This window comes from Natator depressus, chromosome 15 (genome assembly GCF_965152275.1).
Source record: "Natator depressus isolate rNatDep1 chromosome 15, rNatDep2.hap1, whole genome shotgun sequence".
Classification (NCBI taxonomy): Eukaryota; Metazoa; Chordata; order Testudines; family Cheloniidae; genus Natator; species Natator depressus.
This window is the reverse complement of record NC_134248.1, coordinates 28,233,891-28,250,715: the sequence shown is the minus strand read 5'-3', so window position 1 is coordinate 28,250,715 and position 16,825 is coordinate 28,233,891. Positions and strand designations below refer to the sequence as shown.

General features: G+C 47.2%; 1 protein-coding gene across 1 annotated transcript in view; it reads right to left on the bottom strand.

Annotated features, from left to right (window-relative positions):
• Window positions 1-700: 700 nt before the first annotated feature.
• WSCD2 (WSC domain containing 2) overlaps window positions 701-16,825 on the bottom strand; it is a 132,708-nt gene continuing 116,583 nt past the window's right edge. The window contains exons 8-9 of the mRNA XM_074972908.1: window positions 14,803-15,003; window positions 701-4,085 (exon numbers count right to left, since the gene is read on the bottom strand). Of these exons, the coding sequence (XP_074829009.1) occupies window positions 3,733-4,085; window positions 14,803-15,003 (554 nt within the window). The 3' untranslated portion in view covers window positions 701-3,732. The remainder of the gene's footprint in view (window positions 4,086-14,802; window positions 15,004-16,825) is intronic.

Genomic DNA, 16,825 nt, shown 5'->3' with positions numbered 1-16,825 from the left:
ACTTTGGATGGGCTATTACCAGCAAGAGAGTGAGTTTGTCTGTGGGGGGGCGGAGGGTGAGAAAACCTGGATTTGTGCTGGAAATGGCCCAACTTGATGATCACTTTAGATAAGCTATTACCAGCAGGAGAGTGGGGTGGGAGGAGGTATTGTTTCATGGTGTCTGTGTATATAATGTCTTCTGCAATTTCCACAGTATGCATCCGATGAAGTGAGCTGTAGCTCTCGAAAGCTCATGCTCAAATAAATTGGTTAGTCTCTAAGGTGCCACAAGTACTCCTTTTCTTTTCACTTATTTTGTGTCTCCCAGAAGAGGCATAAATATAGCAATAACATTGTGATTTTCCCAGGTTTGTACAGGCGAGGGAGTGCACGTCTGTAACCCTGGCCCTTTGCTCCATCCCCTGTTGCTCCCTGCTTTCCGCCGGTTGCTGCATCCCATCCTCTTTGCTGCTTTCGTCAACAATGTGATTGTCAGCTCTTTGGCCAGGAAACCATGTCACGTCGGAGGATTTGCTCTGTGAAGCACCTAGCCCGTTTTGGGGGCAATATCGTCCTTGTCTGACAGTTGCCTTTGAGCTGTCTCTGTGGGTGACATCTCTGTGTCCCCGGCTCGTGTCTGTGTGTGTGTGTGTGCGTGTGCGTGTGTGTGTGTCGAGCTGTTCTGCAAAACACATGCCAGCACGCTGAGGAATATCAACAAAACTCTCGTTTAATAGGCGTTAACCTGAGGATTGCTCTGACAGAGTTTGGCAGCCCCGGGACTGCCACATACGAAGAAAAAGGAAACCAGATTGCTTTTCTCTATCAGGACACAGGCGTCCAATCTCCTAGAAAACCTCAAATGATTGGCTAAAGAAAGAGTTAAAAACTCTGTAGTTACTCCTTACAAAATACATTCAGAGATGAGACCTGGTTTGTAAGCTAAGGCTTCTGCTTGCACCTAGATGACTAAACAGCCAAAGAAAAGAGAAATCAGGAAGGAAAAAAAAAACCCAATGAAAGCAAACCCCGCAGCCCTGATGTTGCTGTCATTTTCCATTTGGCTATGTCTTTTCCTCAGACACATTAAAAAAATATATTTATTTAAATTTTTTCTCTTCTCAATGTAGTTTGCTTTGCTTTCCTGGAATATAGAGATATATAGAGAACTGTGCACTGATTTCTATCAAGATCAAGAGTTAAAAGCCAACTGTCAAGTAACTAACTATAGAAAAAGGCAGAGTACAATATATGGCTTTTGCATCTAATCCAAAGGGGTCTCGCAGATTATGTTGGCAGGGTGGGGGAACTGGACTGCAGTGAAGCATTGATCCGGGAATGAACCGGTGGTTTGGAATTTGCTGCAGGACCACACACAGCTCCTAGGAACTTCGGCTTTGCAAAATGATACCTTACTGAAATACACACACACAAATCCTTTGGTTTTTGACTCCTTTTTTTCCACAGCAAGAACTCAGAGGCGACAGAGTGTCTCTCACAGCCGCCTCTTGGTGTGGCCATGGGTTAGTGTCTGAGTGGGTGTGGGGGCGGGTTGCAGGGAGTGGTCCTGAATTGTTTCCAGCTGGAGTAATTTGTTCCTGATTTTAGCCATCTAAACAGCTCAGCCTCAGGATTTCCTCCCTAAAACCCTCCATCCCTCTCCTCGTTCTCTTGTGCACAAGGCATGGTAATGGCTGATGGAAAACGGAGCAACATCCTTGTTGCAGAACAAATTTCAGGTTAGAGGAGCGACTGCGAACTCATTTCCGAGGTGGGTGCTCAACCCTTCTCGGCAGAGCAGCAGGCTTTGGGAGGAACGGGAGAGAAGGAGAGTCAAGCAGGCTGAGTAAGAATGGCTGCTCTTATCCTGTTGACTCCAAAAGGCTCCTTGTTGCCTCTCCAGAGATGAAGGGCTTTTTAAAAGGCAGTGAACATCTAGAGTACGAGCTATTCAGCTGCAAGATTTTCAATTACAATTCAGCTAACTAAAGGCCGCATCCTGTCTGCTGTTGCTGTACTGTGGAATCCAAGCCAAATGGGTACCTGATGCATGATTAGCGTAGATCGGTCCAATCCGGACACTGGGGCTTGAACCGTCCCTCCCCCTTGAATTTTGAGGGAGTTTGGATTCACATCTAAATCCAGACTTCACAGCTTGGACACACTGAACTGGAACCTCAAATCTGGGGACCCCAGACTCTGGTTGACATGAGGCTCAGATCCAAATTCAACAGCTCTCCAGCACTTGGTGCCCAACCCCCAAACCATTCGCTCATTTGTAATTCTCCAAAGGACAGTGACGTTACCCCTGCTTTACAGCTTACGCGCTGTGGAGGGCAGGGATGGAGGACCCAGCCCTCCATCTCTCCTTCTTGAGAATCATTTTTTCCTCTCCTTCTTTCTGTTCTAATTTTCAGTGTCAAATGAGCATGCAGGGGATCTAATCAGCCTGACAGCTTCAGTGCTAAGCGGCCCTGAAACTACTTCCCCGCCCATGGGTGATTGTCAGCACCAGGGGATGGGTCAGCTGTGAGCGCTTGAGGGAGACCTTGGCTTGCCAGAGGAGAGAGCTGGCGTCTGCGAGGAGGGCAAATGGAAGCGGCTTGTGGTGCCCTTGCACCGACGAAGCAGCAAATATTTGTCTAAAGATAATGACCCTGTCTGGGATTCTGTGACAAGAATGTCAACAGCCACCGCAGGAGCCTGTCCAGGCCCGGCCGCATCTGCTGCCAAAGCCAGTGATGGGAGAGATGATCAGCATCAGCCAGGCCTTAGGCAGGAGGAGGTGGGAAGGACAATACAGCTGGGATGTGGGTGGGGGATGGGGCACGTTTGCTCTTGTTTAAACCAGTGTAACTCCAGTGTCATTCCTCAGATTTAGACTCATGTAACCACGGCCCTGATCCAGCAAAGCGCTTAGGCACATGCTTAACTTTGAGCATGAGAGTAGTGGAATAGGCCCAGTGGGACTGTTCCTGTGTTTACAGCTAAGCAGGTGCCTGAAATCAGTGGTTCTCAGCCTCTTCCATACTCCTCTCCACCCCGATGCCCATCCCATTCGGTCAGGACTTCCCTCCTACTGAGTGATCTAAGAAAATCAAGGTGGTCGTGCCCCCCAGGTTGAGAGGCCGTGCTTACAGCTAACTATGTGCTAAAGCGTCTTGCTGGATCAGGGCCTGTGAGCTGAATTAGGCCCGGGAAATGCACGGTGAGTTTTACTGTTAATCTCCAGCATTAGCATTAGCCCCAAACTCCAAGGAAGGTTATAAATAAAGAAGTAAGTTATTAGGAATGAATGGATCACCGTAAATAACATCAGATGAAATTTTAAATGCCGTGTCTCTGTTCAGCCCCGTTTCAGACTGGAAACCGGAGGCTGCTTCTCCTTCCCGCCATTTCTGAGCATTGTTCGCCACTTTGTAAAGTCTGACAGAGAACAGAAAACGCACCCCGCGCTACAGGAGAGAGAAAACAGTAAAGACAGCAGAGGTGAAGCTTTTCAGGTCGCAAACGCCAATTCACAACAGCACGATCCCCAAAGAATTTAGACTCGTCGATGTGTTTGCCAAGGCATCTTCTCAGCGATGACGGGTAACCATTCTTTTTTCTCATGCAGGGAATTCATTAACAGCTAATAGCAGCAGGTGGATAATTCAAAGAAAGCCACCCACTGGGTGGAACTAGGTACTGGCTGGGAAAACCAAGCCTTTCTGTTCTGGTTAGAGTCCGTTCCCCCAAGCGTCATCTTCATCATCTTGGATAATAGTCATCTGGGACCCCTGTGAGGTTTCTGAGTTTCAGAGCCATGTCCACGGTTTTAATGTAAGTGCTGATCGTTTTTCTCATCTCGGGCGTGTAGGGGTCATATTCCAGTTTCCTCAGCCCGGAGCGCTTAAAGTTTCCATCTTTCTGGCCCTCGACACACAAGAGTCTGTCCTCAAACACCCTGGTGCCCAGGAGGCTCACCATCCTCTTCAGTTGGACAAAGAGATCTCGCTTCAGGTCCTCAAAGTGCACCACAAGGACGTTTTTGCCATACTTCAACCAGTCCAGGGTGTGAGTGGCCCACCAGGGGGCGTAATTCTTAACGAATTCTGGCCATTCTGCGAGAAGCAAAGGAAATCCATTAACAACAGTATCAGTCACAGCATGTGTGAAGGCACTAGAAACTATGTAGGTCTCTTGTTTACCAATCTATCTATGAGTAATATTATTAATATTATGGTGGCACTTTGCAAGAGTAACAATTCCCCTATAGAACAAAGACCTCGGCCCCTGACCCAATGGGATTACAAAGCAAAGGTCAAATCCTGGTCTGTTGGACATCAAAGAGACCTCTCAAGCAGGGCTGGACTGATGCATAGGTGAACTAAGCAGGTGCCTATGCCCTAAATTTGGGGGGAGGAGACCCAAACCTGAGTGGCTCTGTGACCCCTATGGTTGCCTAGGGCCCAGTGATGTGTCAATCCAGCCCAGCTCTCAGGCAAGGAAGGCATGCAAGACTTGGTCTAAGTGTACAAACAGGAAGGGTGCAATTAATGTAGGTGGGAGCTACGACATCAGGACTTCATTACAGGGTGAGGTCTTTAGGAGTGGCATGAAGGAGAGGGGGGAAGCAGTGGCACTCGTGTTGACTGGGTCTGGGAGCCTGTTCCAATCCTGGGGACACTGAGGAGGAGGTCCTGGAGCCAGCAGTGGGGGGAAAGAATTGGAGGGGGCTAACGCTTATGCCAGGGGGACGGGGCAGAAATATCTGGAAGGCTGGAGACTCTATAAACATATCAACACGGTATTATGGACTAGACTGTGTTCTTGACCCTGACTCAGGCTGAAGAAGGGACATATGGTCTTAGTTTCCCCCAGCCCTGTCTGATATGCGTCGGTGTCTCTTCCCCAATAAGAGTAAGGAGGAGGGACAAGTGAGAAAGGATCGGACAGGAAATGTAGGTATCAAATAATCTGGCTTGTTTTCTCCCTTCCTGCAGTCCGTTTGTGTTCCTTTCGTTTTTCCGGAAGGACACGCTGAAGCCCCCCTGTACATGGGGACAGACTCCCTGAAATATCAGCTTTGTACAGCTGATACCTCCCTTTGAGCCTTAAAGTGAGACCAGCGGTGACACCATGGTATGGCTTGCTCACTGTGTAAGCTTGGTCAGTGACCTGCCTTCTCTGTGTCTCATAGCCCATTCTGTAAAAAGGGGATATGAATTATACTGGTTATACTTGCCTAGCTCACTGGGGTGTAACAGGGCATAATTAATGAACGCTCCAATGTGGGGTAACAATCTGATCCGTGCTATGGCTGAGATTTCCACACTCAATTCCCATTCATTTGAATTGCAATCGGGCATCCAAATCCTTATCCAGTTTGAAAATCCTGGCATGTGCATATAGGAAAATCCTCTGTATCTGGCCCCACTGTAAAATACAGTGAGATCTTCCAACAACAGGCAGGAGAAGTGTGCACATTATGATGATGATGAAGGTGATATAAAATTTGCAGATGACACCAAGTTGGAAGGGGAGGGTGGGTTGAAAGCACCGTGGAGGGCAGGATTCAAATTTAAAATGACCTTGATAAATTGGAGAATTGATTTGAAATCAATAAGATGAAATTCTATGAAGATAAATGCAAAGTGCTTCACTTAGGAAGGAATAATCAAATGCAGAGCTACAAACTGGGGAATAACTGGCTAGGTGGTGGTACCGCTGAAAAGGATCTGGGGGTTATAGCGGATCACAGTGCGATGCAGTTGTGAAAAAGGCTAATGTCATTCTGGGATGCATTAACAGGGGTATCATATGTAAGACACAGGAGGTAATTGTCCTGCTCTACTCAGCACCAGTATTCCCTCTAATTTTTTACCTCCATGTGTGGAATTAATTTTGTTATGTGCACCAATATGGAGGTGATGTGTGGGGGAACTTAGCTCAGCACTGGTGAGGCCTCAGCTGGAGTTCTCTGTCCAATTCTGGGCACCACACTTTAGGAAAAATGTGGACAAACTGGAGAGAGTCCAGAGGACAGCAACAAAAATGATCAAAGGTTTAGAAACCCTGACTGCGAGGGAAGGTTAAACAAATTGGGCATGTTGAGTCTTGAGAAAAGAAGACTGAGGTGGGGGGTGGGGGAACCTGAGAACAGTCTTCAAATGCGTTAAAGGCTGTTATAAAGAGGAGGGTGATCAATTGTTCTCAATGTCCACTGAAGGTAGGACAAGTAGTAATGGGCTAAATCTGCAGCAAGGGAGATTTAGGTTAGATATTTGGGAAAACTTTCTAACTATAAGGGTGGTTAAGCTCTGGAATAAGCTTCCAAGGGAGGTTGTAGAATCCCCATTATAGGAGGTGTTTAAGAACAGGTTGAACAAACACCTGTCAGGGATAGTCGAGGTTTATTCGGTCCTGCCTCAGTGCAGGTGGCTGGATTTGATGACTCTCCAGGTCCCTTCCAGCCCCACATTTCTATAATTCGGTGTGATTTTTACTACTGTAAGAGCTGCAGTATTTTTAACAAGCGCGGGGGTGCTTTTTTGTTCATGTCTCTGACAGCTGTGAACTGTCATGTTTCTAAACTTAACGGCCCTCCTTACAGAACTAAACTGATCCCACATTCCTACCCTGTTCAAATGGTGTTTTCTTGCTGTTAATGGCCTCGTGTTTTTCCAGTCATGGTTGAGTCACTCTCTGCAGCACATCTGCTGAGGAGGAGTCTTTCCATACAGCATGCAAACTTCATGCATATCATATGCATCACGACAGGTTTCAGAGTAACAGCCGTGTTAGTCTGTATTCGCAAAAAGAAAAGGAGTACTTGTGGCACCTTAGAGACTAACCAATTTATTTGAGCATAAGCTTTCGTGAGCTACAGCTCACTTCATCGGATGCATACTGTATGCCACAAGTACTCCTTTTCTATATGAATCACATAACCTTGCTGACCTTGCTGACCTTGCCAGATTGATCTTTACCAACATCTCCTAAAACTGGCTTTAAGTCTGAAACTTCTCTTCTGTAGCCCAGTATCTTTTCCCCTTGTAGCTTCCCTCGACTCTGCTGAGATGCTGCTTGCTTCTAAAGTCAATGGGGCTGACTCACTTTCTGTACACAGAACTGGTATGATTTCCATGACAACAGTGTCATGTGAGCTGGAAATCTCAGCTACTGAGGCAAGGTAATGCTTGCCTTCTTTTCACTTCTACTGTCAGTGGCAACCACTTCAAGACCCCCCCACCTCCTCCTCTCCGGGCATTTAATCAGCCTCCACTCTGCATTTCTTCAGGCCACTTGGGCTCTCTGGGTTTAATCAAAGTGGCTATTACCACCTGTCACTCCTGAAATTGAATGCAAACAGTCTGTCTAATCACGGAGTTTTGAGGTTGACTTTATAGTTTCAATTCTTTCCCTTGGACAACTGTAAATAAAAATGGGCCCTGTGTGTGTGCGTTTGAGAGAGAGAGAGGGAGAGATACTAAATGTGGTGTTTTCTGATCCTCAACACCAGGAGTAGTTCAGCAAAATGGCTCTGAAAGAAATGACAATGGGCCCTGTCGATAAACTTCCACACAGGTCTTTGGTTGGTGATTGATAATATCCTCAGTGAGCTCAACTAGTCATCTGGTCCCTAGGCTGACTGCACGCGCGCCCTACTAAAAATCTTTCCGTTATTCCCAAGGTCTCTTGCTAATTGATCCCCACATTAAAATCAGGTGATAAAAAGGATAATGAAACACCAATAATAAGCTGTGATTCTGCTGAAACTGTAATACACATGTATCTTAAGATGCATAAAAGCTCTGGGTATGTGCTCCTTCCTCTTGTCCTCCTTGAGGAACCAATGCCTGATTAATAGCTTAACTGTATTTAATTCCCCAAAGAATCATTAAAGACGGTATCTGTTTCATTAAACAGATACAGGACAATTCACCTTGTGTAATCATATCACATAAAACTTTGCTTTGGAACCACTCCAGGGATATCATAAAATTAATGTCACGGAACAAAATACTGATTTCAAAGAGCCTTCAGCCCAGGCTGGTGAAAAGCCCAGCTGCAACCAGGAGGGAAAGAAAAGATCAGCAGCTATATTCAACAACAGCAGCAGCCAGGAGAGGCCAAGCAAGGTCTCATCCCCTCACGTGCAGTTGCTCAGATAATTCTGATAGTGCCTTACATGCCCACTGCATTTGCTCAGCTAGGGAGCTGCCATACTTCCATTTTTGAAAGTTGGGTTGGTATCCTAGTCACAGTGATAAGCTCCCCTTAGATGGGTGGATGTAGATTCCTCTGCCACTCACACCGTTGTAGATCTGGGCCACTGCAGTGAGCTGAGTCACTCCAGTTCCACAGTGTGGTGTGACCAAGGTCACAGTCTGGCCCGTTCGACTCAACGGGCCTAGAAGTCACTTGCTGAGTGAGAGGTTCATAGATTGTAAAGCCAGAGAGGAGCACTGCAATCAGCTAGTCTGACCTCCAGCATAACAGAGGCCATAGGACTCTTTAATGCATTTTAAATTTATACTTAAAATTAAAGTCATGTCTGACATGAAATAAGTTGGGTGTCCGTAACTCAGTGGCAAGAGAAAGGCCAATAGCTCGGTCAGGAAAGAAAAACAACCAGTGCCCTACGTGTGGCCAAACTGACAGTCGCGGCTGAGGAAAGGCCACGGATTAAGCTAGCAAAGAAAATGTAATCATCTCTCTCTTCCCATGAAGAGTCGCTCCCCCTTCCTTCGGCCCGGAGGTCATGGCTGTGGGAAGAATGAGCAATGCTACAGCTGTCTGTGCCGCACAGGAGGCTGCGTCGAGAAGGGACTCCCCGTTCTTCGGGATTTACGGGGAAGTAACGAAATGCTGGCTCACCCTTTTGTTTTAATCTATGGCTCCGGAGCATTCCAGACAAGAGCCCTCTTAGAAGGGTGAGCGGTGTCTTCCTCCACCTTTCATCTTAGGGACTTATCTGGCCCCCTTCACTGCAGTATCTGAGTGCCTCACAATCGTTACTGTTTTTGTTGCACAAGACCCCTGTGAGGCAGAGCCATGCTGTTTTCCCCATTGCACAGAGGGGGACCTGAGGCACAGACAGGCTAAGTGAGTTGCCCATGGTCACATAGGCAGTGTTGCCCAGTGGATAGTGGACTAGGACCCACGAGCCCTGGGTTCTATTCCTGCTTCTGCCATTGGCCTGATGGCAAGTCACTTCTCCTCTCTATGCCTCAGTTTTCCCATCCCTAGAATGGGGATAATCGGATTGACCCTCCCTTGTAATGCACTTTAAGATCTATGGATGAAAAGTGCTAGATAGGAACAAGGTATCATTGTTATCAGTATATTGCAGGACAGGTACTTGCACCAAGGTTCAAAGGTTGTTATCCTCAAGGAGCTGGTTCCCATTCAGGATAACAGCCCTACCACTGCTACCAACATATGGAATTATTCCTTTCACGTGGTAGAGGCTTGTGCTTTAGTGGTTACACAGAGTGGCGGGCAGGAGCCGGAGTGGGGACATGCCACTGCTTCCAGGAGCTGCTTGAGGTAAGAGCCGCCTGGAGCCTGCACCCCTGAATCCCCCCCGTGACCCAACCCCCTTCCCCAGCCCTGATCCCCCTCCCATCCTCTGCACCCCTCAGTCCCAGCCTGGAGCACCCTCCTACACCCCAAACCCCTCATCCCCAGCCCTACCCCAGAGTCTGCACCCCCAGCCAGAGCCCTCACCCCCCTGCACCTCTGCCCCAGCCCGCAGCCCCCTCCTGAGTGGTCAGCCGTATAATTTATGGGGACCTAATGGTACCAAGCAGGAGATCAGGAAATGGGGGCAAGTTTTTCACCACTCTCATTCCGTTGCTGGAGAGGGAGACTGGGCTGGAATGTGAGCTGCCAAGTGAGAACTGGACCACAAAACCGCAGGGCCCCAAACATGCCTACAGCTGACCTTGGCTGATTCTGCAGTTAGAATAGTTTGGAGAACTAGCTGGTATATTTCTCTCCAGCCTTTCCCCTTCAACCCTTCAGGGAAACAATCACATGTAGTAAAAAAGAAAAATCTGCGCTAGTGCCCCGACTCCAATTCCCTCTCTGCCTCTCTCCTTTCCACTGCAGCAATCCTGAGCAGAGATTAATAGAACACACATGGATGCCAATTGCAATGAAAGCAGCCTTTCTTCACTGCACTGTTTCATAGTTATTGACAGAACCATAACTCTGTAATATTAGGTCCTGTGTTTCTAAACCTGCTTGGCACTAAGACTTATTTTCCCATTTTTACTGGACTCACTGTACTCTGGCACTTGGAATCAGCAGTGCGACTGCCTTGCAAGTCCCCCATTGAATGGGGAATGCTTTGGGACAGGTATCCAGGAGCGGGCAGAGCAGAGTGAATGATTTCCAATAGATAATTCCTATGACAAATGTTGCCTTCTTTTCGGTTTGCACCATTGTTAAATTGATTCTCTATTCAGATTTATCGGTGAATTTCTGCAGAGAATAATTTTTGCTCTGCAGGTTATTTGTTAAGAGTTTACTGCAAATATTCAGAATGGGTAAAATTCACCCCTGGGCAGAGGCCACTTATTGTCCACTTCAGCCCTCAAACAAGGGCTTAAGTAATGCTGAGGCACCGTGTGCTGCCCGCTCTGCAGAGGGATATAGTGCATCTGGTTTGCAGTGTGTTGACTATTCTATGAATTCTGGTTTTGTCCTCTGATGGGATGAGTCAGGTAACTAAGCAACACAGTGCTTGTCCCAAAATTCCACAAACAGGACAGTCCAGTAGGAAATGTTGCTCTTCATGAGTATTCATGCTGGTAAAGATGAAGTGCTTGAACTTTCATGGAAAGTGAACTTGAAAGGTTTGCAGTTCTATAGATTCACGGATTTCCAGGCCAGAAGGGACCACTGCGATCACCTAGTCTGACTTCCTGCATAACACAGGCAAAAGGTTTCGCCCTCTATTTCCTGCCTCAGACCCACATCTTGTCATTGATCCATTGCGTACACTTTAGAAAGCCATCCGTTCTTGATGTAAAGACATCGAGTGATGATGGGGACTCCACCACATCCCTTGGCAAGTTGTTCCACCAATTAATTACCCTCACTGTTACAAATATGTGTCTTATTTAGAGCACATGGTGGTATATTTTGACTTAAATCCAAATCGAAATTAGTTTTTGCGTTGGAGAGAGTATTTGTGGACAGATTTTTCCCACCTTCTCCTCAGCTTTGTGTGTTGATTGTTCTAACACCTCAGATAAGCTTCTCTGAGGCTTCCTCTCTCCACATTCTCTGTGCAGTATAATTATTGCTAAGACAATCAGTGAATCATGCTGAGCGCTCTACCTGACTGGCACAAACTTACACAGAGAAATATCTGGAGCAGTTGGCTATCCCAGACCAGTATGTTAAAGAAAAAGGTTTCAAGTGTGGATACAGTGAGGGGAGGCACGGAAATATGTACATGCTCACTGGACCCGAAAACCTGCCCACGTATACATAGTGAAACCTGCAAACGACCCCATTGGTGCAGATCGGGGAATGGCCTGCCTGGCTACCTGTTGACAGTTGCCCTTCCCTGAGCTACACAAACTGAGCAGGGCTATGCAGGAATTTTGTCCCCTAAACATCAACAGTGGAGGGAGAAATGGACAACTGCCTTTGTCCTGTATCCTTCTGAAAGAGCCATCCCATATTGCTTGGTGTGATTCTGATCTCACTTGCGTGGACATAAATCCAAGAGAACCCCAGTGACTTCAGTGGGGTAGCTCTGGATAATTAAAAATAAAATCCAGCCTGCTATCTCTGACAGTCATTTGAAGGAGAGCAGCAGATGGGGCTGCCCGGATGGGTATCCAAAAACCTACCACTCGTGGTTCCAGACAGCACTGTTGTCAGCACCCTCAGCACAGAGACCAGGGCATGGAGACACATACTCCAAAGAAAGACTCAGCACCCCGTCATGCCTGAATTCCCTCAGCCTTCACACCAGTCCTAGAGAGGGGCCTAAACTGCTAAAATGTAACCCTAGAGGTGAGCACAAGATGGGCTGTTATTTTAGAAGATCTGCTGCAGTTCAAACAGGCATTAATGCTGGGACGCTCTATGGCCTCTGTCATGCAGGTCAGGCTAGATGATCAGTGTGGTCTCTTCTGAACCTATGAACTGCCCCAGACTGAGGGCTAGATAGTGACTTGGTTCATGTCCCCGCAGGGGGGGGTGGGGTGGCAGAGCACAAGCCCCTCTTACATACCTGCATGGGCTACCCAGACCTTGCTTCCAAGACACACAAGCCCCGGCTACTCCCCAGTGGCACAAATGGGTGAGGAGTAGATGGAGACAAGGCTCCACCCCCTCCACCTCCCGGGCACAGATGAGCTGGTGTGAACTGGTGTTGTGATTTGTTACTGGCCTAAGTCAACAGCAAATCGCTACTGCCCCAGAGCCAATGGGGAAACAATTCCTCCTGGGACGGTGCCCCTGACGCACCACCCTGTGCTCAGAGCTGTGTCGAAAAAGGCAGAATCTCTCCCCAAGTTTGGCTTGCAGTCAGAGCTGGGGTTTTGCTCTGGGCATGTCTCTGGTATTGGTGGCATTGCAATGAGGCGAGAGAGAGAGAGAGCATTTCAGTGCATGTGGCAATAATGAAATCCAGGCACATACCAACAACGCAAAAAGAGATCCCCTTAAATAAACTCTGAATTAAGGGTAGCAGATGTTCAATCAAGCTAAATATTTTAACTCTTTCCAATGAAGTCAATTTCACAACAGCAATTTGTAAATTGCCATAATTAACAAGCATCTACAATATGTGTCTGTGCATGGATGGAAAAGGTGCTTTCTCTGGAGCAGCTGGGTGTGCAGAATTAAAAGGCTGCAACTGATTTGTCTAGCAGGGAGGATTCTCTCCTGCTGGGGCTCCCACATGGAATGTCCAGTCACTCAGAGGGAAAGATCATCAAATCGTAAGAGGATAATTAGCCACATGTCATGGCCAGGTATTTTATGGCATCATCCTGATAACAGTGATTTCTGTGAGGAGGCCAGGCCCCTTTCTGAGAGCAGCTCTGGCTTCAGAGGGGAAAACCCTGGAGGATTTCTCCTTCATTCTACCAAGCGGAGATTCAGGGCCACGTCGGAGTGTATTTGGGAAAGTAAGGCCTCCCAATGGGCTCTTACAAGCATTTCAGTCCCACGGGTTAGTAGAGTGTTGAAGTTAGGCTGGGCTTGTGTACAAGCACTGGATGGTACCTGGATGAAGGTGCTTTTGCCTTAATGAGCTACTTGTTTTGGTTTAACACCACAAGGAAAGGCAGCCCTGGCCGGGGCATTCTCCGAGTAACGGGTTTCCTGTTTCAGCTCAGCACATAGGAAGGCTGAATTGAATAGTCCAATGGGAGTGATGGTGTCACCCTCTGCTAACACCACTGTTTAAGGGATAATGTTCCAAATGGAGGAGTAAATGGCTTTGATGGGTGTTTGAGAATCAGCTGCAAAAGCTGCATGTTCCAAGCCTGCTGCAGCCCCTGAGTGTTATCTTTATTGTACCGCGAGTTAAAAGAAGATAGGGACAATCAATCCCAGCATCCTCTCCGTCTGCCTCTACCAGCCATACCAACCAAACTCTGTGCACCAAAGCTGGGAAAAACATCTTTTCCTTGAATGTTTGCCTAGATTAAAGGCTGAATTTCCTTTCTCCATATCTAGTCCCCTTATGAGTTTGGTCTCTTGGTGAAATGCCCCTCTGTGCACAGTATGAGCACAAGGCCTCTGATCTAGTGGTAAAAGCTATGGAATGGAAATCAGAACTCTGGGAGAGAGAGAGAGAGAGCTGTGAGAATAGTGGATTTTTCAGTTTGCTGGTAATTCCGAAAAATTAGGAAAAAAATTGAACTGAACATAAATGGTTTTGAAATTTTCAGTGAATCAAAAAGTTAAAAAAAAAAAATAAAAGAGAGAGAGAGAGAAATCATTGTGGGTCAAATGAAATCCAGAAGTGAAATGTTTCATTACTGCGTCATTCAAGCGTTATTTTAAAATGTGCCTGAATGCATTAAAAGAAATTTGATGGAAATTTCAGAACAAGAAGTCATTTCAATCCAAAAAAGTCAAAGCATTTCATTTTGAAAATGTTGAAACAAAATCTTAAGACTTTTTGAATATTGGTTTTCTTTTCCTCAGCCCAAACCAGTCTGAAACCAGCACAAATACAGAAAGCGTTTTGGTGTCCCCAAATCTGCATTTTTAACTGAAAAAAAGTTTTGTCTAAAAAATTCCACTTTACTCCTGGATTCTAGTCCCAGGTCGGTCACAGGCTGACCACCTGCTGTGGACTGGTCACCGCAGTGGTCTGTATAGAAATCTGTAAAAGGGGGGCGATTATGCCTCTGTACTAAGTAAGGGCAAATACTATTATTATACATGAGGCTGCTGGCTATGAGAAGGATGCATTCATTAGTTCCCTTGCAGCCCTGTAATAGCCTCTGCCCTCATGTACTGTATGCAGGTGTTACAACTGTCCACTGTACTGTAGCACAGCTCTGAAAAACACCTGCCAAAGGAGCGCTGGGTATGGTAGCCTCAGTCTGTCTTCATACTGGTAGAGGGCAGTGGCATGCACAACTCAGCCAGCCTAGACTGCATACAAGTTCCGGTGCACGTTTGAAGGACAATTCGGAACAAAAAGTCATTTCAATCCAAACAATCAACACATTTCATTTTGACAATGCTGACACAAAACACTGAGACGTGTTCTGAATGGGTGGGTGTTTTCCCTCCAACCCAAACCAGCAAGTGACACCGGTGCAAAAAGTATCATGGTAACTTGCATACCTTTGCCTTTCCAATGCGCGTGAGACGCGAATCCAATGTGACCGCCATACTTCCGATTGAATTCAGCCATCAGGGCTTTGTATGGGTTCCGGATGAGCAGTATGGCTGAATCAAAGGCCTCGATTTCTTTCTGGCCACTTTCGTGGGTTTTGATGCAGATTGTCCTTCCACTTCGCCAGTGATCCCTTTCACCTTTGAACCCTTTCCAGAAAAATAAACAGACACAAGAGAATAAGTAAATGCAAAAATAATAATTAAAAAAAAAAAGACCAAAGAAAAGAAAACAGGAAGCAGGGAGAAATCAGATTGCAAGATATATTTGGATGAAAGCAGCTGGCAATTTAAAATATATTTGCATCCTCTTTCCAGATGGAAATAATGTATTTGCTTGGATTCTGAGCAATTCATGTTTTACTTAGCACAGAGCCTGGTTACCCAGTGCAATGATCTGGTGGGTCAGCATGCAACCTCAGCTTCAGTCCTAGTGACAACTGTCAGAGAGTGGGGCCTAATGGTTACAGAAGGGGATGGGAAGTCAGGAATCCTGGGTTGGCTAAATCACTTTGGGCCAGATTGAGCTCTTGTAGCAATGTAGATCAAGAGTAACTCCAGTGGATTCTCTGGAGCTGGGCAAATTGGGTGACCTCTCTCTCCATGCCTGAACCTCTCCCATCTGTGAAATGGGATGATGATGCCTGTACTTTACTAGAAGACAGAAGGCGCTGTGAGATTTAGTTTATCAATGCTTGCAAAGCCCTTGGAGATCCCCATGAGGCAGGTGCTGTAGAAGTGCCAAGCGTCTCCAAAGACAGCAGCGATGGCGGTGCCGTGGTGTGTTGGAAGGCAGAGGCTGTCCCCAGCTCCACCACACTGCATTGATCTCAGCCTGTGGGTGCCGGGGTCCCACAGCTTGCTGACGTGAAAGCATGGGGTGGCAGTGGCCGTGTTCTCGGGGCATTCCCAGGGACTTTGAGGGAACATGCTGCTCATGTCTGGATTAGCCGAGGCCAGTTGTTGGAGGCATGCTAGGCAAAGGGCCAGCTGAGGTGGTGAACTGTCCCCCTAATTCGCCTCGCCTGGGACTAAACCATGCACACCACAACTGCAGCGACCCTCAGCGAGATCTGGAGCCTCCTCACTGGTCAATGCCATGTCTAAAGAAGGGGCACCGAAAGCCCCATCATTCCCAGGGCTCCCTGGAAAACAGCACTTTGGGAGCCTCCCCCACTCCAGTCAACAAGGACGGGGTGTGTCTGGATTTCATGTCCCCAACCGGGGTCCAAGTCTGGATTCCTGGGTTCTTTTCTTGGCTCATTCACTGACTCACATGGCTACTCAGGCAGATAACTTCCTCTCAGATTCCTCATGTATAAAAGGAGGATAGCGATACTTAGCCAGGTTTTTGAATCCTGTGCACCAGTACGCAACAGGTGGTTCAGTGCCAAGGATTCTCTGGTGCCTCTGGCTTTGTGCTGGTGCAGTGAATTTCACCACTTGTCAGCAGAGCAGTCTGCAAACAGACTGATTTCCCAAATCTCAGCTTTCCGTGAGGCCTCAGTGGCAAACACATTGGCATTCATGAGTCTTCATGGGCTATTTACAGCATTAACCAACATACCTGAGCCCTGGTCTGAATCTGAGGGTCAAGAGCACTTCTTTTAAAGTATAACCTTCCTGGCTCTGGTGTTTGCACTCAACTCAGTGGTGGCGGCTCGTAAAGTGAGAAATGACACTTGACAGCCTGTTATGGGAGCGCTCAGAGTGCCCATTAATGCCACCGGCCTTTGCTGTTGTCTGTAAATTGGTTTCACTCGTCCGACTTTTAAAGCGGTTTGTTTATATATAGCAACAATCCAGCTCAGCCACGTCCCCTGTGCACAGCCAATGAGGCACCACTCCTGTTCAGCCGGGGCAGTGCGGGATTTGTAATAATCCCCCCCCATATCTCTGACTGAAGATCTCAACCCTGGACGCTGAGGAGAGGAAAGGCAGGCTCACAGGCCGACAGGTTGAACTCATGTTT